General features: G+C 39.3%; 1 protein-coding gene across 1 annotated transcript; it reads left to right on the forward strand.

The window, feature by feature from the left end:
• Positions 1-1,558: 1,558 nt before the first annotated feature.
• On the forward strand, positions 1,559-23,657 carry igfbp3 (insulin-like growth factor binding protein 3). The gene is made up of 4 exons (XM_008406723.2): positions 1,559-2,034; positions 4,952-5,199; positions 7,223-7,342; positions 19,906-23,657. Exons 1-4 carry the CDS (start codon positions 1,674-1,676, stop codon positions 20,026-20,028), a joined length of 852 nt encoding a protein of 283 aa, XP_008404945.1. The 5' UTR covers positions 1,559-1,673; the 3' UTR covers positions 20,029-23,657.
• The last annotated feature ends 1,532 nt before the right edge of the window (positions 23,658-25,189 follow it).

The following is a 25,189-nucleotide window of genomic DNA, read 5'->3' on the forward strand; positions in this document are numbered from 1 at the left end:
AATAGGTCCAGCTTCATTTAACGTCAGTCATGGTGAAGAAATGAAAAGTTGTTTATTTTTCCTGTGTATATCAATGTCTGTCTGTCATTGTACATTGGCCATGATGCTGTTATTTAATGGTAGGGGAGCAGATTTCATATCAGAGGAAATGTCAGAGGAACATCTTCAAGTTGTTTAGACAAGGATGTGAAGGTTCAACTTTGAGAAAGAATGTTAAGTAAGAAAAGGAAAATGTATTCCTGTGGTTTTCCTGCTGCTTATTAATTGTCATAAAGTTGTAAGAGGGCAAAACATTGGTATCATACTTCCCTCACCATCCAAACATTATTTACTCAATGCTCAAACAGCATGCATTACATTTTCTTCTGAATTAGTTAAACCTCCCAGACTGTTCAAGTAATCTAGACTCTGGCTGAAGTGCAGACAATAAACAAGCCAAACGTGAGACTCTAAATACTCAAGAAACTAAAATATCCAGAAACAGAAAAAAAAATCATACTAAGAAAACTAAGCATAGAGTTTTCTCATTTTTCTTGGGGTGTTTCCTTAATCTCTGCTTGCTTTTTTGTAATGTAGTCTTAACACTTTTTCTGCTTCTGTGGTAGAAATCATACAATGGTCAGTACTGATTGCTTTATTTTCTCAGCATGTACCCCCCTCTCGTGTTTGTTATTGCAGCACGGGGGGATATATCAGACTGGAAGGGGCATGCAGTGCTTAGCCTGCACAATCTACGCATTTTTCTGTTCAAAAATTTGGAATCATGTTGGGTCAGTTATGTTGTAGAAGGTGAAAGGGTGGAGGTCTGGACGCTTTGAGCTGCACGGTATGTGGTGGCAGTCAGGATGAGGGAAAGTGCCAGATCACCAGGTCTGCTCAGGATATATGAACTGAGCAGACTGAATCAGATATGCAGACTGGTTATGGCTGGTGTTCTGACTGATGTTATCATTTGAACTCTGAGGCTTTCATTGACCAAGAGGAAAACAACATTTCTTTCGTTGTAGACATGACTGGTGCCTTGTAAACTGATCATTTGCAAAACTATTTCACTTTTTCCGTTATGTCACATAACAGCCACAGAGTTCAACCAGACTGAGATTTTAATCTGGTAGACCAGCAGCACATGATTCACTATTGTGAAGTGGAAGAAAAAGTGTACATGGTTTCTCAAATAGATCTACAAATAAAAGAAAATATTTCATCATGCAAATTTAAAAATATGCATGCTTGTTTACCCTCCCGGAGTAGAAACACGTTTCACTGTAATTACAGTTGCAAGTTCTTTGGATCAGATAACATGATTATTTATTTATTTTTTTTTCAAAATAGCTCAAAACTGTGAAGATCAATTTGTAAGAAAGAAACATTGTTTAGTTTCCCTGGACTGTATGAAAATGCTGTACATTCGCGCCTGAGAAAATGTACTGTTTGCGCAGCGCTCTCCAGAGTCTGAACGTAGCGGCTCTTCATGTAGGGGCTCTCCGCTTACATTATTCATACGGAGGAGGGTGTGACTTGCTGGCTCTTTTTCCGCCTGTATAAAGCGAGAAGTTTGCGCAAAAGAAAACACAGATGGAGAAGGCCAGTCGGCTCGCTGTGTCACAGAGAGTCACCTTAAGCCCGTGTGACAACTCCCATTCTGTCCCTTTGTGACAAGCTTAATCACTATAATGCCCGGTCTCTGCGCGCTTTGTCTCGCCGTCGCGCTGGCTGCGCTCGCCCGGCTCACCGGCTCTGTGGGGCCGGTGGTCCGATGTGAGCCGTGCGACGCCAGCGCGCTGCAGCAATGCAAACCGCTGCCGAAGGACTGCGCGGAGAGCGTGAGGGAGCCTGGCTGCGGCTGCTGCATGACGTGCGCCCTCGGCGAAGGACAGGCTTGTGGAGTGTACACTGCGCGCTGCGGCTCCGGCTTGACCTGCAAGCATCAGCCCGGGGAGAACCGTCCTTTGCAAGCTCTGTTGGAGGGACGAGGGGTATGCACCAGCGCAACAAAAAAACTCATCAGCTATCTTAAGCCGGCGCAAAAACAAGGTAGAATGTGGTGCTTTCCATTTGCGCATTTCATGGTTACTTTATTCCCAGTTTGTCTGTTTGGGTAATTCTGACAGGCGCCCTCTCCATGAGGCGCTGCTGTGACCGGGGCTGGGAGCTCCCTCTTTATGCAAACAGATTAAGTGCGTATAAGGTTGAGACTGATCTTCTTATAGGGTAAATGGCACAAGTAAACATGCGCAAAGGTGCTACGTTTGGCAACTATTGGTTGCATCAAGAAAACATTTTGAAAAAAAACCGAGAGAGTCCCTGTTTAGACAATAAGAAGAAGTTTGTGTCGCTCTCCATGTGCGCATTTGTCGCAAATTATGAAATTTAAAATAATATACAAAACACCTTGGTTTGCGAGATTTTTCTTATTATAAAGCAACCAGTGCTCGTTTAAAGATGCTATCTTATTGTAATCTATTCATTTATTGCCCTAAAATTTGACACTGATAACACAGGTATGCCTTTACACTGAAAAATTTCACAAAATATTAAGTATGCAAAAAGTGGACTGAATAATAATAATAATAATAATAATAATAATAATAATAATAATAATAATAATAAAAGCTAACTCTACTTTATGTGTATTTGAGTCGATGTTATCACTGGATGCATCAAAATGAAGATGGTCCACTGCAATCAACTTTAGACAAGTACAGGGGCCTGAAGCTTTCAAGTCCTTTTCCAATTGGGCAGGATTCTGAAATAACTTAAACATATTTTGTTGTTGGCCCACATAACACCTTTGTAAGACAAATTTAATCAAATAAATCAGGAAACATCCTCAAGATTAAATGAACCTACTGCAAGTAACTCTAATCATTTGCTTAATGYCTGACATGATGTCATTGGAGGCAGGTGTGCTTAGACTCTTTTTCTGGGAGGATATATTTAATATAAAATGGTGCCATAATTTAGAAAACTGACCAGGGCAYATTGTTCTATAGATGATAGACTATMTATAATGAGTTAAACTGACTTCATGGAAATGTCTGACTTGTAGTATTTACGTTGYATCCACACATATGCATGCATGAAGATGACCTGGCTATTTCACCCCACCACCTAGTGGAGTATAACCCAACATTTAGGACTTTTCCTCTTTAATGCCCTAACTTATCTTCAACTCTTGAATTCTTGTGCACTGCTTKKACAAGAATGCAGCAGCTTCCCTTAGTCCAGGATGGGGGCCAGTGTAGTTCAGGTGTCTAGCAGTGAGTAGAATGACATGGGGGTTGGTTGGCCTATATAAACAAGCAACGCACACTCAAAAATCACAGCCCATTATCAATGAACTGTTTGCAAGCCTGCACAACACTGGGGGTGGGATCCTGTGCATGATGATTAGTGTGGATGCTGCTCAGACTGGTGAAATGGCACACATGCCACCTTCATGTGAAAACACACACTTGTGTGTTTAGGCACCTAGGTGCCCCTGTGTGTGCTTTCTGCTTGTGTATTTGGTTTGAACACGCAAACACTTGTAGAACTGTGTTGTACTTGAATTTTTTCTCTCTATTTTTTTAACCATTCTCAGCCTCAGTTTTAAAGAATTTCGAAATTCTTACATGAAAGGATATTATGCATAATGATGGCATTACAGTGTCTCCAAAGATGGAAATGGAGTTTTTTTTTTTTTAAAAAGATGTAGGTGGTCTTAAGCGCCCCTGTTGGTCAGATTATGCCATTGCAGCTTAGTGGTTTCCACCCCCATTGGTTCCCATTTCCAGAGCAGCTTCTCCTCCCAGACATTAAGAAGCTCCCCTGACCACAGTTTGTGCTGTTTACTCCTGTGCCAGTATACAAACAAATTGCGTAATGTGTTTATCCAAAATGCAAAAAGCTATAAAAGGTGATTTATTTTGATCATAAAAAAAATTATTCTGACTGGAGTCCTAAATTCTGTCCACATTATTGGCCATTGAAATTTTTTTTTTTTTTTTTTTCAGGGAAGTTGTTGTTGACATGTCATTTAGTTATTCCCAGTTCTTTTGACTGGAGCACCACTGCCTCGCAAATTGATCAGGTAGCCACAGAAAAAATGGAAGGGTGGATTGCCAGCCTGGCTGCCCACACGAGCTACACGCCCACATGCTTGTCCACCGCCCTCACCACAGCTCGCGCACACTAAATCTGCTTTGAGTTAGAAACAGTCTTCAGGGTTCTGGTGTGCTTTTCCATTGCCCACTTTACTGTGTGATGATGTGGTTGATCGGGGGGGCAGATCGTGGGTAGATTGGTGCACCCCACTTTTGGGAGGAGTACTTGAAGCCCCGTTTTTTATTTTACTCATCTTTAACATTTTAAAATGAAACCATCCCAGCCCAGTTACTTTTGATGTTCTCCCTCACTTTTCATCTTACATTTTTCCAATCTTCTCACACATGCTTTTTAATGTTTTCTTTCAATTTTTTTTGCTGTCTGTGCCCAGAAATTCTCAGATTTCTTTTTCCAGTTCCTCCTGTATCTCTTGCTCTTCATTATATGTAAATTTGTGAATACCATTTGTAATTCTGACAGACCCAAAAGGCACARATCTAACTTTATTTTGTTTGATTCTAACAAGCCTTTATTACACAGCCAACAGTTCTCAGTTGGATTGGGAAGCTTAGCAGTAATATTTCCGTATTTGTGTAATTTACAGGATACAATCATAAAAGTTTGGCTTTGRTTAGGAGGTAAATGCAAAAAATGTTTTGGGGMAAATAAATTATTATAATTKGCTGCCTGATTTTCATTTTGAAACCACATGAGATGGAGCAAAATCTGGTCCAAATATGGCAAGTTTTTAAACACGCWTGAGCTTTGTAATAAATCACATAACTCTTTCCATRYATCTGTATACTGTGCCAAAAGAGAGAACTGGCACCAATTTCACAGCTCTAATTTAAATTCGTCTTTGCAGAAAATGCAGGAAATCAGGTGGACGATGGCGCCAATGTGACCGTGACCGTGACGGTCGTGCCTGCTGAGGCAACTGTGAACTGCGGGCACAGCCCAGGGTCAATGAACACTAGGCCTCCTCTGCACAACACACTTATCCAGAAGGCTGAAAATAGGAAGACGCAGAGCTACAAGGTGGAACCTGTGTCAGGAGGAGTCAGTAAGGACATGCACAACTTCTCCCTGGAGAACAAGAGGGAGACTGAGTATGTAAGTCACACCCAGAGGCAATGAGACTTTCTGTGGTAAAATCTGTGTTTGGGATGATAGAAACATAGACAGAAGTAATTAAAAATTAGCTCTGTGGTAAATGTGGGTTCGGCACAGCTCATTAGACAACACATCACATTGTAACGCACACCTACAAAACGTTACCTCACTGTTTAAGTGTGCTTCACGTGCCTTTTCAGATGAATACCTACTTTCAAGACGAATGCAGATTAACATCAAGAAAAGCAAATTATGGCCCAATTTGGACTTCATTCTGTTGACCAGAGATGGCTATCTAGATTATTTGATTTCCAAAATGATGCCATGTCTTTTTTTTAAGCATTTTCAAAAACATTGTTAGTTTTCATTTCGCAGTGGTTTTGTAAAAAGGTCCATCAAGTTCTTACTAAATATTGCAAATATTTGATGTTCTCAGATGTTTTCCTGCCAATTTGAATGAGTTCTTTTGTCTACAAGAAAATACAGCAAAAAAACAARAACAAAAAATCATTTTCCAGATGTGTAGAGTCAGGAGTTTAAGGAGTCAGCAAATCTTTTTAGGCTACAAACAAGRTTTAGACAGGGCACTATATTGAACTGCATTCTACAATTTTCAGATTTGTCTTGGTTAAAAAAAAAACAACAATAACGAAAAAAATCTGCTGGAGCATATGTCAAGTGAAGTGATGATCATCTTATGCTTCCTGATGATTTCCCRGGTTTTTAGTAAGACGACATAGAAAAGACCTATTTAATAGAAACAATTTTAGCATCGATCAGAAAGGTCAACCAACAATATCTTCTAGTATTTCTGCATAAACTACATTTGGGCAAAACATATAGACAGGAAGGGTTTTTTTATGGTTTTCCTCTAAATTGAAACAAAGACAAAGATGTCCAGTACATGGAAGTCTTTTTTTTTTGATGATCTGACAGCTACTTTACTGCTGTTCAAGTTGCCCTGAACCTCTAATGCCATGCATTTCTCCTGGTTTGCCGTAATGCTTTGGTTTTTGTAACAAAGGCATTGCCATAACTTCATAGACTTTAATAACATATTAAAGCTAATATGTTATTGTATGTGTGGACATCTTTCCATTTGTTGGTGTTTTGGTCATCTTTTGTATATCCTGACTGTGTCTCAGTTTTTGTCTGTTTACTTATCAGAAAAATGATCACAGTCTCAGGGATCTGGATGAGGTGGTCTGTGTAAGCCTCTTTGATGTCCATGGAGCATGGAAATTTACTGCCCATAGACTAGAGAGCTGCAAACTGTCTTCAGGCGCTCCCGGTGTTGTATTYAATAGAGCAAAGCTTCTTTGTTGAAAACCCCTATCACTATGCATGTATTTATTTACAGCTAAGTYTTTTCCACAGTTRCACAAGTAGRAAAGCTTAAAGACATCTGGGGACAAAAATGTGTTGCAGATTAATTTTACAGAAGAACTGATGTTTTATGAATGAACAAAGTAAAAGAGGGTCAYTGTGATACCTTGGCCATTTGCAATAGGAGACAATTTGTGCCACTGTCAACACGTAGGTGGTATGCATGGAGAACTTGATGCATGTGCTGTAAAAAACAAAAACATACAAACAATGCCAAACAATGCCAAACACTGCGGYGCTCTGCAATTTGTGGATGAAAGTCCACAGACTAACTTTATGTTCTTTACTGATGTTTAGGTACAATTACGTTTGATTACAAATATTTTGAAGCTGTAGGTACCACTTTTTTTCAAAGCTGGTATCTCATTTTGGGGCATGACCTCTTTAACCCGGACCCACCAGAAAGTTCATTTCTGCAAGACAATGAGTACCTACACAGACTTCCCAGTTCAAACTAAGAAATTAGGATGTTTTATGCATGAAAGAACAGGACCAKGATTAAGCCATAGACATAGGTCAATTTTCATTGTTTATTGCTCAACACAAACTCTCAMATTTGTGAAAGTATTCCCAATATTCTCTGTGCCTCCAACCTCTTTGCAATCTCTTTATGATGGCGTGTTTGCTGCGTTGTTAGGGGCCGTGCCGACGGGAGATAGACAGCATCATGAACAGCCTGAAGATCAACAACGTGCTCAACCCTAGAGGCTTCCGCCTTCCTAACTGTGACAAAAAGGGCTTCTACAAGAAAAAACAGGTGAGTGGCTCTCCCTGCTGTTTCATCTACGCTTTTTCTGTTACACACCAAACTCTCTCGTGCATGCACACACACACTCTGACACACACCTGCGGACATGCAAATAAACCCACCACATGCCTGAACACTTCCAAAGAATCTTCAAAGACTCATCCCAACCACCCACACATGCACAATCCCCCCTTTTTTTGCTGCTCAGGTTGCCTTGACAGCCACATCAACACTATATTATCAGAATGGCTAATAACCATGTATTACTCCGGTAAATGCACTGCAGCCGTCTGACTCATGCCTCACAGGAAATGAAGTCGGTCAGGTGTGTTTGTGGGTGTGTGTTGTGGGAGCGTGTGGGGGGTAGGGATGTAAGAATGTGGTCTGGGTGTGTGTGTGTGGCGCGGTGGATGTGGCAGCAGGGGAGTGTATGTATGGCGCTTGTTTGATGGCGGTAGTTTTTGGTGGGGGTGCCGTTGGTGAGGTAAAGAAAACAAACAGGCCGTCACTGGTTTAGATTTTCTTGTCTGTGGAGCAGCAAACCGAGGCCACCCATGGCCAGCTCATTTAAAAGACGAGAGAAAAAAAAAAATCAAACGAGAGAAAGAAGCAAGAATGCRAAATTTTGTTGGAGGACAATTGACTGAAACTCCTTGAGGAAATGTGGTGCATGAAGGCAGGTGGGGCAAATAAATACCAACATCTAATTTTATGAGGATGCATTCCACAGAGCCCATTCCAACAAACACATGAGTCACCAAAAACACGCATTATAACTCAGAGTTCAACTCAAGATGTGACAAAGTTCTAAATAACACCCTGGATCCTAACCCCAGTCCTCGCGGCTCCAAACCAGTGGTTTTAATCAAGCAGTCAAACTTCTGTTTGATTATCTAGTTTTCTAATACTCATCAAAAGATTTCATTGGAGATCTTTGGAGGAAGATATCCAATGAAACATTTAATKACTAGCCAAAGCAGATAGACATTTTGGTTAACCACAAGGTTTTCTTCCTGTCCAAAACCAGCGTTTTGGATATCTGAGATTATTGGAAAGACAAGTGGTTGGCTCTTTTCCCAGTCATGTACTCAGCTTTGAGTTCTAGAACTTCACAGGGAAATGTTCCTCCTAATAAAAACAAACATTGATCATACTTGGGGCAGATTTAGGTCTAAAGTAATTTTAACATTCTGGAGCCAATTTGAATCTGTGATGGCAAAGAAACCCTCCTGACTCCTCACCAAAAACAAATTGTCAACATATGAGTGGAAGTGTCCAACATAGTTAGTCAGAATTATAAGGTCTGATTAGTTTACTACTAATAGGATTTTTTTATTGATTACTGARAAAGGTAGAAATAMAATCATGCATATGCTGATGAAAAACCATCAGTATGCTTTCTAAGGATGAGGGATACTGCAAAGTCAGTGGCTCATTAGCAACAGCGGAGTTTCCTTGTATAGATGTTTTAACACTTTTTTTAAACCAATATCATCAACTCTCTTTCACTGTATGATACTATAATGATATAGGATCCAGAAATTGCTTGTTGCTCTAATTCTACAGATTGATAATGTTCATTATGCTGATGTCAGATAACTTTTCAGTAAGCTTTGTCCTTTGTGACCCTTTGCTGATTCGTTTGCTTTCTTTTGGCTCACAAAAATAGATTCGTAAAGATCTAGAAAAGATTTTCCCCACTAAAAAAATGTTAATGTTTCTTTTTTTTTTTTTTGTAGTTTGGACAAATGGCAGTCTTCACATCTGATTGTGAATAGAAAGATTGAAAATCGAGATCTATTTTGACAATTCAGGACAATTTAAATGTCTTACAGAAAGCCATTACYATGTATTTTTCTGATTGTGGTRCAAATTTCACCAGTAAAAGTGTCGGTTCTGCTGTAAGGGTGTGTTAGGCTGAGGACAGTAGTGTGCCTGGTCTCATCGTCCTTTTGTCAGAGGAGCAGGCGTGTGTTGTGTTGAATCCATCCGAGGGGATGTGCCTTCACGGTGTGTTGCAGAGATTTATGACCGGAAACTTAGTGAAGAGGAGACCGTGTGAACGTCTAGGGTGACAATGCTGTGAAAAGAAGGGAGCAGGAGAGTTGGGGGTGGGGATGAGTGCGAGATTGAACACATGATTTACAGTACCATTTCTCCCTCTGTAACCTACAATCTTTTAAAAGAATTAAGTCCCAGTATGGCTGCTGAAAGGTGTCTGGTTTCATCTTTCATTTCTTCTGAGAACTAGATGGCGATCTGACTACTTCCAGGAAAAATGAATCACCAGGAGCCAAAAAGCATAACCCCCAGTCGACTTAGGCTCCCATTTGTTTTTACTGCTTCTAATTATATTCAGGGATCAGGCACTATTGTGTGTAGGCCTTTCATTTCTGTAGTATAGGACAACACTGGTACCATTGGAAAATAATCCTCCATTTTAATGGATTTCTCACCGTACTCATAATTTTATTACCAGATAAGCCAGTCTTCCACAAATTGTTTAAACAGGTTGGAAATGTCCTCTGCAAGGGCACTACAGCTTTCACATAGTATTTTTTTTTTCCACTCAAGTATTGTAGAAACGACCCAATGAGGACATTACTTGATCTCATAGTACGCTATTTAGACACTAGACTCGCCTTGACATGCTGGATCTTGAAAATTAAAGAAAAACTAATGGCATAATTTCCTATTTGATTAATTCACCAAATAAGGACTTGACCACTTGGGGGAATGCAAATGATTCACAGGTAATTCCCAAATTGCCAGTCAATGTTTTAATATCATAAAAAAAAAATCAACAAGCAGTTTGGAAAGATTACTAACTTAGTCATAATGGAAAATGCCTCACTGTTAGTCCCAGTATGACAAGCACATTAAAAGCCACACACACACAGAAGTTGATGTTCCACAAAAATACACTCAATTTCCTCCCATTTATTCCAATTGAAACGTATTTTTCCAATGTGCAAGCTGGCATGGCAAGATAGTAGTCAGTTTGACAATATCAGTTATTTACAGTCCTAGTAGAGATGTGTAATTCGCCATGTTTTTTAATGGAATAAATATGATGTGACACAGAAGTCTACTCTTGGGGAAATAAAGAGCTCATGCCATGGAATTAAGCCAAATAGGTATTGACCTTCCCAACTGAGAAAATGTCTAAAAAAACATATCTATTCACTTACACTTGTGGCACTAGTAATTTTGTTTAAAACACACATCTCCCAATAATTGCTATAAACAGCTAGAAATAACAAAGAGGTGGCTTTATTACATCCCTTGGTTGACTTAGTAAAGCTGGATTCCCGTTGCTCTTATTATACATTTCAATCTGGAAATTTCTTCTAATTCACATAAAATTAGAAAATCTTCCAAAAAATAGTCAAAACCATGATTGTTAGATGAAGAAGCAACCCCACTCATGAAGTCTCAATCTTTGCTTATTAGTTATGTAAAGATCAGACATGAGAAAGTTGCAGACATGTAAGCGAGGTTTTCTGTTAGCTGGTAATATGAGTGGCCTGTAAGAAAAGAAGTCAAGCAGCGCAGACCGTCTCTCAGCTACAACACATAGAAACCTATTTTTAGCTGCAGTTATATGAATTGGCTCCATATCCCAGCTCAGGCCCTACATGAACCAACACTGACCCACTCATTACACCCCTCAAAGCCTCACTCTCTCTTTCTCTTATTCATCATTCCACACACACCCATCATTACCCCCCTTTGTGCCTTGCCTACAGTCATGCACCAGCCTTTTGTTCTTCCTGCTGGCTCCATCATTCCGTCCATCCTGCCCTTCCGCCCACCTGGCTTTTCCTTCCTTGTTTGGCCAAGAATCACCCTGCCGAGGGTTGTGAATGGGACGGCAGTGTCTGCGTGTACTCTGCTAGAGTTAAGTGTGTGTGTCTGAGAGGAAGAGGAGGAGAAGGAGGAGGCGGTGGGTTAAGGATGTGAGCCAGGTGCCAGTGTACTCTTCTGCTTCTTCCTTCACTGGGTGCTGGCAGTGCCAGGCCCATAAGGGTTGACTTATTGAGCGTGACTCAGAAGGATCTGTATAAACGTACTCACTGACCACAATGGCTTTATAATAACTGACCAACTTTCAGAGACCCAGACATCTATTTTCACTCTGTCTCTCTGCTTGGTTCTGTTCCCTTCCCAAATTTCAAATCCAGATCTTCTTCCGACTCCTCCTAAACAAAGTCTGTTTTCCTCAAGTCAATGTTGCATAATGTACAAAGCAGATTTGAGGGTTTTTTTTGCAGCCTGCGTGATATACATTTGTGAAGATGTCAGTATTATTCTCTACAATATGAATCTAAACTTAGTTATCCTAATGAACATCAAATCCAAAAAAAACTATTCTCAGTATCACAAAAGATAATAATATACAATGGGAGGAAGCGCTTAAGCCAGATCACAGTCATTTCGTTACACTTTACGAGAACATAATGTGGCATMAATGTAGCACAGCTGTCATTTATACCAGCTGCTTGTGACGTGTAACACTCACTGTGGTTCCCCCTCCTAAACAATAACTGTCACTGCTGAAAGATCAAGTACTGCCACTCTTAAAATACTGCGTGAGTGAAAGGCACACAACAAATACACTGATATGCTCATGCAGGCTCAGCTCAGTTAATACATCTACCAATTTGTACCCAAATTCATACCCACATGTTGCCTCTTGGTCTCTTTCTATTTCCATTTTGACCCTGTAAACAGATCATTTTGTAGTTATTTGATGCTTCTATTTTTATTTCTTAGCATTCTTTAATAATAATGGAGAAAGAAAATCATGAAAATTCTCAAATATTGTGTAAACGATCAGAGTATATTATTTTGTGCTTTTCTTTCAATTGATTGCACTGCTTACACTGTTCAAATCAGTCGTCTCCGATTAAGCATGACAGAATATGACCCCCAGTCAAGCCTAAACCAATTTGCTAAATGTTTTAATAATCACAGAAAACGTTTCTTACTTTATTCAAATTCAAAAGTTTACCTAAAGTAAGAGTTTTACTTTTAAACAATTTGGGAAAGCATAGATAATAATAGTATATTATTAGCCTATAAGCTTCTTGAAGGATAATAACATTTGAGTTAAGTGTAGGCACATCCACCTCAAACCTGCTGCTTCCTGTGACCTTATCGAAAAGGTCATCAAACATAATGAAAAGGAGCTAAGATATCAAGAAGATAACTGTGGTCTCCACAAATTTGGTTCTTCCTTTGGTTTAACTTTTCCAAACCTGAAATGCCACATTCATCTGTTTAAACAGTTACATGCAAATATTACCAGCTKGGGATTGTCCCGTCTCCATAAAGTTCAGAAAACAATTTGTTCCATTCTAGAGATACATAAATTATTGGGTTAAATGTGTTTTAATCCAAAGCAGAAGACTTGGTGAAGATGCTGGTGGAGGATGGTTAGAAAGTGTATTAAGGTGAAGACTCCAGCAACAATTGAAGTACAAAGAAACAACTTTATTTGTTGACTAACGTGTTTTGGCTTGTGGCGTTCATCAGGGTCATTCAAGGAAGGCCAAAAGCACGCCCATGCATGCACCTAAAAAAAGARTTTATAGTATGAAGATTTGTAAATGGTAGTTTGTGTTTAAGAAAGGGAACCAGTTGCATGGTTCTTACTTGTGTCACGTCCACATACTCATTCAGTAATACAGATATGAGTGCAGTTTTTTTTTCTCTTTTTGAATCATAAAATCGTTCAATTGTTCTACAAAGCGACATAACGTACATTGTTTACCGTGCAACCCTTTTTTTTTCCTGCAAGTGCTGAGTAGCGTTACTCTTGCTAAGCAATTTGCAATGTGTCATTATCTGTAGATAAGTTTGGCCAGAATACAAAGAAGCACAAAAGTGTTATGGGGAAGGTATTGAATTGGAAAAAAAAGCTAAACTTAGTCAGGGGGTTAAAAAAAAAGAACGGACTAGAAAATCAGTTGAATGAGTAGAACAGGGATAATTGGCAAGGATATGACTACAGACAGTATTTAAATCCAGCACAGCTGATTATTGGAACCAGAATCAGATGAGTGTAATAAGTTGAACAGCTGCATAGGGAGATGAACTGGGGAGCTTATTGAAAAGTGAACATTAGAAAACATAATAAATACTCAGATCAAAACCAAACTGAAAGTCCAAGGATAATGACAGTAGATTTAATCATAGCATCCAATTTGGAAATTTAATTTAATTATGTCGTTTGATATGTCAAAAACTAATTACTTGAGTTTTTAAATAATTTTACCCATGAAATAACAAGAATGTAAAATAATTACAAGGGAACACTGAAATAAATATAAAACTTTTACTGGATTGTTATTTTCACTTCTTCCTGCAAGTAGCCACAAAGAGTCATTATGTCCCCTCAAGACAAAACCCTGTTTGGAAACGCTGTGGGTATTTATGCTGGTAAATGAGAAGCATCCTATGCATACTTACTGTCTTCATTCAGCTTGAGAAAAATCTATCAACACCATCAAACTCTAAGCACATATGACTATTCTGATCTGGTTACTCATTTAATGCCTCAGAGGTGATTTTTTTTTGTCACATCCTCCTTATCACATTTGTTTTGCGCCATACAAACTCTAGCAAGTAATATGTAGTCTCTGTTTTAACATTTATGTACATTATGTGTTTGCTTAAAAAAAAGAATCCTGGACTTCATGTCTTTCAGATTTTTTTTTTTTTTTTTTTAGAAAAAGCAATATCCCGCAGCTACTGCCAATGCATTTCCAAACACATGCACAGATGCACCTTCTTTTACACAAATACACACGCCCCTATGCCTACAAACACACACCTTGCAGTTTATGAGCTTGTGTTTATCCTGTGGTCGAACCAGGCTCTTTTTAATGTCCGTGAAGCCCAGCGGCGCTGCCATTAGTTATAAAGACCGGCGTCACAAGAGCACGCTTTCATACGCACAACACATGCATACACGTCTCATAAAGGCAGCATTATGAATGAGCAGCATGTATGTTTTTTTTTCTAGTGACAGCCRTGTTGGACCACGCAGCACCAGGAGCGTGAGGAGTACAGAGCACAAGGGTTTAACCTACCCTCGGTTTGGACTCTGTGGTGGAGTGTGCTGAGATCATAGGATAAATGGGTGTTCGTCCCCCCAAAATCTTATTGACTATCAGTTTTCATTTAAAATTATGGAAAAAAAGCTGCCTTTCTATTGCATTGTAAGTCTCCACAAWTTATGCCTTGGTTGATATTTATGCTGATCAACAAAACTTAAAATTGCTTGAAACAATTCGAACAAAAKGTGTTAACATGCTTTTGTGCGTTTTAAAGTCTCTGTGACTCACTTTTTTCTTAATGCAAGATCAAACAGCTGACTTTACTATAGTAAGGTTTCTGATTTAAATGTTTGAGGCATATTTAAATAATCACAGTGATAAAAGATTGTAGAGACCTCTCAAATGTTTGAAAAAGTAAAACTGAGAGCTTCATTTGTTYCCTAAATTGGCACATGAAGCACTTGACCATTCCTCGGAAAGTTAAGAATGAAACTTTATCAAAGCGGTCCATGGAAGAAGGTTCTGGGTTCTAATATAAGTTGAATGGAGCTTAAATTTTCTTACATACACAGTTTTTTCCTCAAAGTACTCTGGTTTTCTCTTTGCACCCTGAAAACATACATTAGTGTGCCCGTTTCTTGTAGTTGACAAGAAATAATTAGCAACAAAGCAGAAAATTGATAGAAATGCCATCAAATTTTACTTTGGAGAGTGATGAACCCGTGAAGCCATTTCAAAGAATTTTCTATTGTATTTCAGTTTATTTCAGTGTATTCAGTTCATATTTTAATTAAACACACTTTRCTGGTGTAGTTTACCTGTAAAAGCTGTTGTTTTAAAATCTGTGCAGATATTTCCAGTTGGCTAATATAACAGACTGCATTTCAGTTTGAGATTACACTGATGTGTTGGTTAAACTGGCTGGTATTGGACTGGTTCAATCCACAGCTTCTCAGCAATGTTTTCTCCACTTGTTGCTTGGTCAGAAAATTGTAGTCAAAAAGTTTTCAGTCTCAGTTTTCTTATACCAGTCTGATAAGGCTTAGAAGTTAGAGATATGAGGCAGGTAGCTACAGTTTGGGTGCTTTTGCTGGAGTCAGGAGTCATGGATTATCACAGTAAAATCAAATAATATGGACACTTACATTGAATATAGTTTCAAAAGACTATTTAATTTTATTTAGACTTATTTAGAAATCTAATGTTCATTGTGGATTAGTATTATTATTCAGATCAGGATTTTGATCATATTATTTCAATTTTTATTTTTATTTYATGAATTTATGTTATGGTGGATGTGTTTCAACCTGAAATATTTTGTTTTTGGTCATAACCGATCTTTATTTTCATTTTGTGACTTTAACGCTTCCTTGATTTTAAATGGCTCCGTTAATGTTTGCGGATAATTAGCACTTACTTTGGATAATGAGGAATAACATAGTTAGTCTCATTATTAGCATAGCAGCATAACTTTTAATCCAGGTGCATGCTGCCACATTGATATGATTTTGAAGACATTTTCTTTAAACTTAAATCAGTTGGAAGAACACATTGTATTTTTCCAAAATATAAAAATACACCTCAGAAATKTAATAATTACACAGTACATTAGTATTAATTTGTTTGTGTGTGTGTGTAATAAAGCAGTAAATAAAGAATTGCTTGAGATGACTGCTAATACCTCACCAATTAAAGARAGACTGAGCAGAAATTCAAAGGTAGCCAAGCAACAGGGGAATGCACACGTGCACATTTTGCTCTTCCACTCCCTTCCACCTTTCTCTTGGCTTTTCAACCCTTTTGTGCACACACACACACACACACACACACACACACACACACACCCACACACACACACACACACACGCACGCATACACAACACAACACAACACAACACAACACAACACAACACAACACAGACACACACATACTCTCCCTCCATGCTCATGAAGGAGTCTATCATCATTTACCAGAGCACAGGAACACAATGTTAAGCTTGTCTCTCCAGTCTCGTCTGCTGGGTCAAGGCTAAAATAGAAGCTGTCTACAGAATTAGACGATGGCACAGTGAGAGGGAGGAGTGCAGAGCAAGAAAAGGCAGAAAAAGTGAGAATAAGACAGTTAAAGAGGAGGGCAATTGTTAGGAAGAGAAAAGTTTTCTGTAAWAACAAATAATAATAATCTGCTGAAGATGCTGGTGTGTAAGAAGGCACCATTTTGAGAGGCGTACTTGCTCCCCAGACTGCTGCAGTAGTTCTTGGTGAGGTATTTTAATAGGCCTGTGTCTCTATAAAGCTGCCTTTGATCATGCACTTAGGCTGCACTGAACGCCGGAAACAGACACCTGGTCACACTCTAAAGCTCGTCTGTCTGCCTGCCTGAAAGTACGAGGAGACTTTGTGCCAATTCATGACTCAAATTTAGGGGCGTTTTCATATGGACCAAACAAACATACATGTAGAAAAGTTTCTTGTTGATGGAATCTTGTCATTTCTTCACATGTGGCGCCATTACTCATAACTCATTACTCAAAACAAATAGACTACTCATCCTTAATAGCTGTTTAATTTCCACATACTTTAAAGGCCACTCATCATGTAAAGGGCAATTTGCTATACAAAGCTTCTTATTTGTCCCTAAAATCTAAATGCCAATATAATCTCTAACATGAAAATGACACCATTAAGCTATAACAGTCAGTAGACSKTTAGATGGGTCCACTGCTTTTCCAAATGAACTCATATTTTCTTTTTCTTTTTGTACATCTGGCTTGTTTCTGTTGCTTCACCTTCATATTGAAGCCAGAAGTTCAGTTGACCGTATGTGCTATCAATACTTATTAAGATGCATTTAATTTTTTTTTCCGTGTAACACTGTGGCGTTAGAGAGTTTCCACTCAGTTTTGATTGTTTTAAGATCCATTTTATGTTTGTTAAAGATATTGGAATATGACACAGCTGTGTAAGCTTGTTTAGGAAGACTGACGCCTCTTTTAATTTTAAATCCATCCATATATCCATCAATCTATCCACCTATATACATTCATCCATGAAAAGAGTTTTGATTTTTGCATTTTTGCAGGTTTGCTATTTCAAGCCTGACCCATGTATGAGGATCCATTTTGAATTCATCGTGAACACTGGTGTTTATTTGCTAAATAAAAAATAGCAAAACCTACATTGAGAGTTGCAGAATCATGCATCATATTTTGATATAAAAGTGTAGGATATTTTGGAAGGACATTTTTCTGTGGCTGATTCTGCTGGGGATTAATTTTTCTACCAAAACTGTCCTGAATTACACATACACCCAGTCTCAGCTGAATAGTACTGCCTTTTATCGAATACTGTTACTAGTTCCTGATAAAACTCCGTGCTGGCTGGTCTCCTTCCCGTACAGTAGGAGATTGCAAGAGGAATAAAGTGAGTCAAGGTTTACCCTGACTTGACTGATCGAGTCACTTCAAGTGCAACGCAAATGGATCTCATAAAGTTGCCACCCTACAAAGCTTGGCCCCCTGTGGGACATCTGATATTACTGCATACATGTGTGTGAGCAGGTGGGAGGTATGTCTGCGCGCAGTCCACAGAAATCATGTTTGTGTGCAGCCTACATGTTTGCTGGTGCATGTTTATGTGAGCCCACGTGYACACGCAGGGAATAATCAGCTCCAGATGAGATTTGAGTATCTGCCAGCTTCCCAGAATAGCAGCGCTGCCTTCCCTGCAGCCCTCCGACTGGCCTTGACAAATATTTTAGCAACTTCATGTTTACCTTCACACTCGAGGGTTCTCACCCCCTCACTCCCAGACCCTCTCGATCAGAATTAATCTGCTCTCCACCGAGTAAACTCCTCAGCAGAGCCTAAGTCGGACAAACTCTGCAGTGCGCCGGCCTCATATAGATGCCTGAGTGAAGCTCCCCCGCTCTCTGCTCCAAAAAATTCATTCCCGTATCTATCAGCAAGCACGCAGCTGCATCGCCTGTGCTGTTTATCTCTAAAAGTTCCYGCACATAAAAATTCACAGACAGTCACAGGCAGCAAGGCATTCCACTCACCGTGATCGATGGGATGTTTGCCTTTTTGGAGCTCTGGCGAGGCRTGACAGCTGAAAAGCGTCATAAAAAAGAAGGGAGTCTGAATTAATATAAAACATTTCTGCACATATCTAACAATTTCTCACTGTGCCTGAGAGAGAGAGGAAAGTATATTTCTCCAATTTTCACAGTGCCTTACGAAAGTGTACATACCACTTGACATTTTTCACATTTTGCCAACTACCASCACAAACTTTAATGTGCTTTTATGAGATGGAACACAAAGCAGTGAGTTATTGAGGATGCGGGGAAAGAATGGATGCGACTGATTTTGTGCAAAATACAAATATGAAAGGTGTCGAGTGCATTTAAGATTGTCTCTGAAATCCAGTGCAACCAACTGCAAACAGTCCATCTATGCAATTTAATCCCAGTGTAAATGCAGCTGCTCTGTGAGGGCCTTAAAAGGTTTGCTAGAGAAAATCCCACACTTCAAATTTCTAAGAGTGCTGTACAATAAAGTACAACATAAAGTTAAAGACGTTTGGCCAAACCTAAGCATTACAAGCATTAGAACCGGCGCATCATTACTCAGAGGGGTTGCGAAGAGACAYGTAGTACCTCTGGAGGAGCTGCATAGCTCCACAGCTTGGTGTTATTACAGTTATTAGCTGTACTCTCCAGATCCTGACWTTAATGAGTGAGTGGCAAGATGAAAACCATAAGAAGACACATTTAAAGCTTGCCACAAGCTATCTAAGGGACACAGCAAACATGTGGAAGAAGGTGTTCTGGTCATATGAGACCAATATTGAACTTTTTGACCTACATGCAAACACTATGTGTGGTGGAAGTCTAAGTCTGAATATCCCACTGAACCCACTATTCCAATGGAGAAACACGCTGGTGGCACCATCCTACAGCAGATGTTTTTTTCTTCAGCAGGAACAGGCGAACATTAATGGGGAACTGGATRGAGTTGAACACCAACCAATTTAGGAAGAAAACCCTGTTGAAATATGGGCAAATACTCAGCCAGAGCTCCAGCTGAATCATTGGGTCAAAGCATATCCATGTGTTAAAAGAGCCCAGTCAAAGTCTAGACCAAGGATCCCCACTGAGGCCTGGATTTTAGGAATCTTGGTCTAGATCATGGAAAACTGAAATTAGTGGCAATATTTTTCGAAAGTTATTTATTTGTTCAAGGACACTTTCCATTTGCAAAGAGAAATGGGCAAAACTTTAAGCTTAAAATTCTAATAAAATCTGCTGAAGCTTCTGGTAATGTGACAAAACGTAAAACAGAAGTTGAGCTTCTGTGAATGCTTTTGCAAAGTACAGTAACTTGTCACTATGAGGTAAAAATAACTGTCTTCTCATCTGGTTTTGTGAGAACAACCAAACAGTTTGATAACATTTCTAATTTTCCCATGTTTGTTTTTCTTTCTTTTTTTTTTTCTTTTTTTCAGTGTCGTCCATCCAAAGGCAGGAACCGGGGCTTCTGTTGGTGCGTGGACAAATACGGGCAGCCTCTCCCAGGCTACGATGACAAGCAGGGCAAGACAAAGTGCTATCACCTGGAGAGTAAATGAGGGAAGGACAGATGAGACAACCCATGGATGGAGAGAAAGAGGGGACRGAGAGAGAGAGGAAAACAGCACAAAAAAGTCGAAAAAAAAATGGAACGAAAGAAATAAGGGAAAGGGAACGAGGACCTGTTTTTGCTCTTGCATGTAGATTGATGTAAACATTTGAAGGAACTTTGGACCTTTTGTTTTAGGTCCCATTTCAGGGGTGGGGGGAGTACAAGGATTAGGGAGAGGGTAGGGGGTGGAGCACGGTCTCCTGTCCTTTACAGCTACCTGTCCTATACTTAGGGAACCTCCATCCTTTCTTTAAAATATGTATAAAAAAACAGTTAAGCTGAGACAGAATGGGAGGAAAGAATAAATCCTATCATCTGCACTATTTTTAAAGGGGGAGAGGAAGGAGGGACTTTCCCACTTACTTTAAAGAGGACTTGTTTATGACTGTGACCCTGCGCCCCCCTCTAAGAAAGTCACACCAACGCCGATCTATCATGTGTGTGTTTGTTGTAAGTGTGTAACCGCGAGGTTTGTTTGTCTTTTAATCCGTGAGCGCCTGCATAACTTACGTTTTCACAGCTGCCTGTCTGTGCAAGATGGTGTGTGAGAGCATGCTTTCCCAAAACAGCTTCCCTTCCTTCGACCCTGCTCCATCAAGCAATGCAGAAAAAGACAACACCTTCTGGCTCAGGGTCCATTTAGTAGTGCAAGGTGTATGGAATGGCAGAGGTTTTTTTTTTTTTTTATTTAGCACGTTGACCTCCTTTCTTTGCTGCCTTTTTGCTGTTTGTCACTGATGTGCAGGGTAGATGGATTGAAAGCAAACTGCAGTTAAAGTGCCTTAAAATCTTTAACACCTCCTTTGTCCTTCTTAATTGAAAGAGACAAGTTATGTTTCAAATGTTAAGACTTGAGAAGTCTTGAGAAGACTTGAGAGCATCCAATGCACAATACATTTCTAGATTTTGATCATCGTTTTAGAGCAAATGGGTAWATCAGCATAACTTCTTGCAGAGATCCAAGGCACCACATTCTCTATTTAACCAGATTTTGAAGAAAGGTTTTTAAAAATACCACCCCAGCCTGACTGATGGATGTTTGCTGAATTGAAAAGCCGTCCAAGCTAACCTCATAGGTTCTCATGAGTGCATTTAAAAGCTAGTTTGCTCACTTGAAATTTTCTGGAACATCTGATTTGAGGTGGTTTTCTAGTAGAAGCAGTGCAATCTACTTAAAATCTGCTTGCATGTTTACAAACACGACATTAATTTTTCACCCCCGCGTTCTCCCATGTTCCGTGTTCATCCTTCTCTCACATCGTTCTTGCAGCTCTGAGGTTCTCTAGTCCTTAATCACATGCCATTGTCCTCAGCTTGCCCTCTTTCTGTGTATGTGCCTGATCCTGATCCCTTTAACCACACCTCTTCCTGTCTTAGTGGTGCAACATGGTGTTTGCTTGTTTCAGTTTTTTTTTTTTCTTTACGGGTCAAGTCAGGTGTGACCGTTTTGCTCTGCCACAGGTGCCAGCTGCCCCCTATGCTTCAAGCACAAGCACTTATAGCACTTTAGCTGCCCCGCTGCTACGCAGCTCTAGACAATTGGACCTATCTGCGTCTGCGTACCTTTCCATGGCGGTAATGCCAAATTTAACAGCGTGTTATAAGAAAACAATAATATTCCATTGAGACAAAGAAATGAAAGTAAATTTATACAATTCAGCTCCATTTCTGTGCAAAAGCTTTACATCATATCTTTTTTTTAATTTAACTTGCAGGCTGTCAGACTTTCATGTAATCTTTTAAAGTGTGTTTGATCAGCAGTTCTGGTGGCTTTGTAAGACCTTTCTCATGGCTTTTAAAAACATTTTCTTTGAAATTCAACTCAACTGTCCAGTCCTTTTACCTCACCTTGACAGTATACTGTGCATCTTATTTTGGGAAATAGTTACTACTAGTTAGTACTAACTAGTAGTGACCTGTACTGGTTAGTTATAACCTGTACTGTTTTAACACCAGAGGACCATTAAAGGTATTTAAGGACCCTTTTGCATTTGATCCATTCTTAAGCAGTTTTCATTTTAATATTAGAATTATGAAAGATCAGTAAAGTTACATGAATGCTTCCCAGCCCACATGTGTGATTTTATGAATAACACATAAAACATGCTGAAAAGAATTGCTAAAAGTCTATTTTGGTCATCAATTCATAAAATTTGCAAGAAAGATTTTTCTGCTCTTTTTGTAGCTCAGAATTAAACTGAGKKTTGGTTCAGTGAAATGGATACACCTCTGTTTGAGAAGTGTCTCTGTGGACAAAGTCCAAAGAAAATCTGTCTAAATGCCGCTCACTGTCTTTTACAGTCAACATAACCCAATCATAACTCTCTAACTTGCAATATGACCAAATTAGCCTACRGAAAAACCTTCAGATACATTTAGAAAGCCTTGAGAAATTAATCTAAGCCACTTTAGCAGCATTGCAAGAAAGTCTTTCTGCTTGGAAGTAAACTATGAAGTAAAGAATGGTTGTTTAAAACTTTTGGACTGTAGTGGAAACCAGGTCTACTGGCAACAAACATAAACAACCCCATTGGAGTTTTTCCATTCAGTGCATCTATTTTTTTTTCTCCTTTGTTTTTATTGTTGACGCTTTTGTTTCTTTGAGAAAATGCTCRTGTGATCGCATGCCAAGAAATCTCCACAAGGTGGACACAGCACCAAAAATGCATTCACACACATGGCAGGGGGTCTTACAGAGGCAGTGCGGTCCTCTCCGTGGGGCTTCCTGCCCCATGCTCTCCCATATCCTGTGCACAGACTTGAAATGTGGAGAGACGGCCGAAGAGAGCCTGCCCAGTAGCTCTGTAGCACCACATCAACTTAACACACTCAGATGGCGGCAACTTACAACCAGCCTATTGGTGCTAAATCCCATCTATTCAAAGACTTGATTTAAGGGGAGGAACAAACAGAACACATTTAAGCTATTCCCTCCCTAATATTTGTACGTGTGTCTTTTTATATATTATTATTTTTATTGTTATTTTTAGTAATATTTCCTGGCCAGCTACATGTCTGACTGGACATCATGTACAGTACGTAAAAATAAAAATTATTTATCTATGAAAGAATTATAAGCTGATCCAAAATTGGTTTTCTTATGAAGAATTCAGTGACTCACCGATTGCACAGCACAGTCTATATGATTCAGTGTATTTTTGGGGACTATAATCACTAATGAATGTTTTCTTCTTAAAGAACCATTTCCTTCTTCTGTTGCTAACCTCCACTCCCTCTCAGTGTGGCATTCAGGCCATCCATGTTCACCAGCCCTTAAGGACAGTGAACCTCTCACAACATCACTTCCCTCCATGCACACCCAGCCATCCCGCCTCCGCCAGTCAGCGCAGAACCAGGGTCACATTTCTGTTCTGTCACATTTTATTCAGTTTTCAAATCAGCTTCTTAAAGCTGAAGCTCTCTCTGTTCACGGGTATTGTAATGTTTTATTCAAGCTTCTCGTGGTACAAGCTAAAAATCACAAAGCTATTTTTTTTTCCAAGAGAGGAAATGATTTTGAATCAAAATATACTTTGTATTTAATGTCATTTTTTAAATAAAAAATGAACACATTTTAAAAAGTTTGACTATGATGTTTTGCTTTGTCTCTTTTGTGACGTGCACCGATGATCGTCTAAGCACCACCCAMATGCAATAACATCCCAGGTGAAAATGTGTAAAAACCCGAAAGTAGATCAGAATTATATAGTAGTACTATAATCTCACACCAAAATCATTTAAAAATTGGGATACATTTATTTATTTGACCCCCCCMAAAAATGTTAGATGCCAATAGTAAGTTTGTAAGTTTGTTTGGAAGTTTGTATGTTAATATGTTTGGAAATATGACATATTCAAATTCAGAGATGTTTCAAGGTGATTGAAATGTACTTTTGTATGACTAGCCACTGGCTGAAAAGCTAAAAGCTTAAAGCTTTTTTTTTTACTGCAGGGTACTGCAGGGTACTGCAGGGTAACAAGGTACTGTTTGCTCAGAAGCCATTACTGGAACAACAATTCTGAAAAATGTGAACTATTCCTTTAATTAATGCAGGGAATCAGGACAAAAATTTGCTCCGGGGAAGCAATCAAGCTTCCTTCTGGGGTGGAATGTGTCAATACAGATGAAGCAAAGGTTGAATTTGTAAAGAACAAAAATAAATCTGGTGGTGCCAGGCAGGCTGGCAGTGGGCATGAGAGGTTGAGGCAAATTCCTGTGCCCAACCAAGGCAAACAGAGCGGGTCAAAAGGCAGTGCTGAGCCGGCTAAAGTTAGACAAGCACCTCCACTTTAGATCTCTGTGATAACAAAACAGACTACAGACAGGGTAACGTGATCTTGGAAAGCATTAAGCCATGAATGTTAGAGCTTTTGTGATTATTTCCACAATTATAGTACCTTGGAAAACTATTCATCCAATTTGAACTCACACATTTTTCCAGATTATAGACAAAAACTTAAATGTAATTTTTWAAAATTATTTTTACAAATAATTRTCAGAAAAGTTCACAGCTACATTTATTCTGGGGTATGTCTCTATCAACTTTCACATCCAGAGACTGCCATGCAAAAAGCCTGAAATTCAAAAACTACTGGCCCTTTTCTAAGATTTCTTTTTTTTAGATTTCAGTCATTCATTCATATGTTCACACAGTGATGAAAGTAAACTACTACAATGCAGCCACAGCTGCCATGCACCAGTCCCTATGACCACCACCAGCAGGCAATGCAGATAAGTGTCTTGCCTATGGACWMAACTGAGATTAAGGCAAGGATTCAAATCGACAACCCACCGATTACTCCTACCACTGTCACCACTATTGCCCCAAGGAGAAAAATAGAAGATATTTGGTGAGTTACAGCCTCAACRGCTTTCTTMAGTACTTCTCCAAGCTTTTCTAGCATCTAGTGATATCCTGTCAGGAGATTTGAGGGCATCAACTCCCTTGCAAACCATTGATCATAGTATTTTGGTTAACAAACTTCAGATATGGCTCTTAACTGGTTTCACTATTATTTTTTTGATAAGATAATTCAGTGATACTGCAAACCAAATCATGTCAGATTCTAGTAATGTCTTGTGTGAGGTACCGCAGTATTCAGTACCA

The sequence above is a fragment of the Poecilia reticulata genome, linkage group LG4, assembly GCF_000633615.1.
Source record: "Poecilia reticulata strain Guanapo linkage group LG4, Guppy_female_1.0+MT, whole genome shotgun sequence".
NCBI lineage: Eukaryota > Metazoa > Chordata > Actinopteri > Cyprinodontiformes > Poeciliidae > Poecilia > Poecilia reticulata.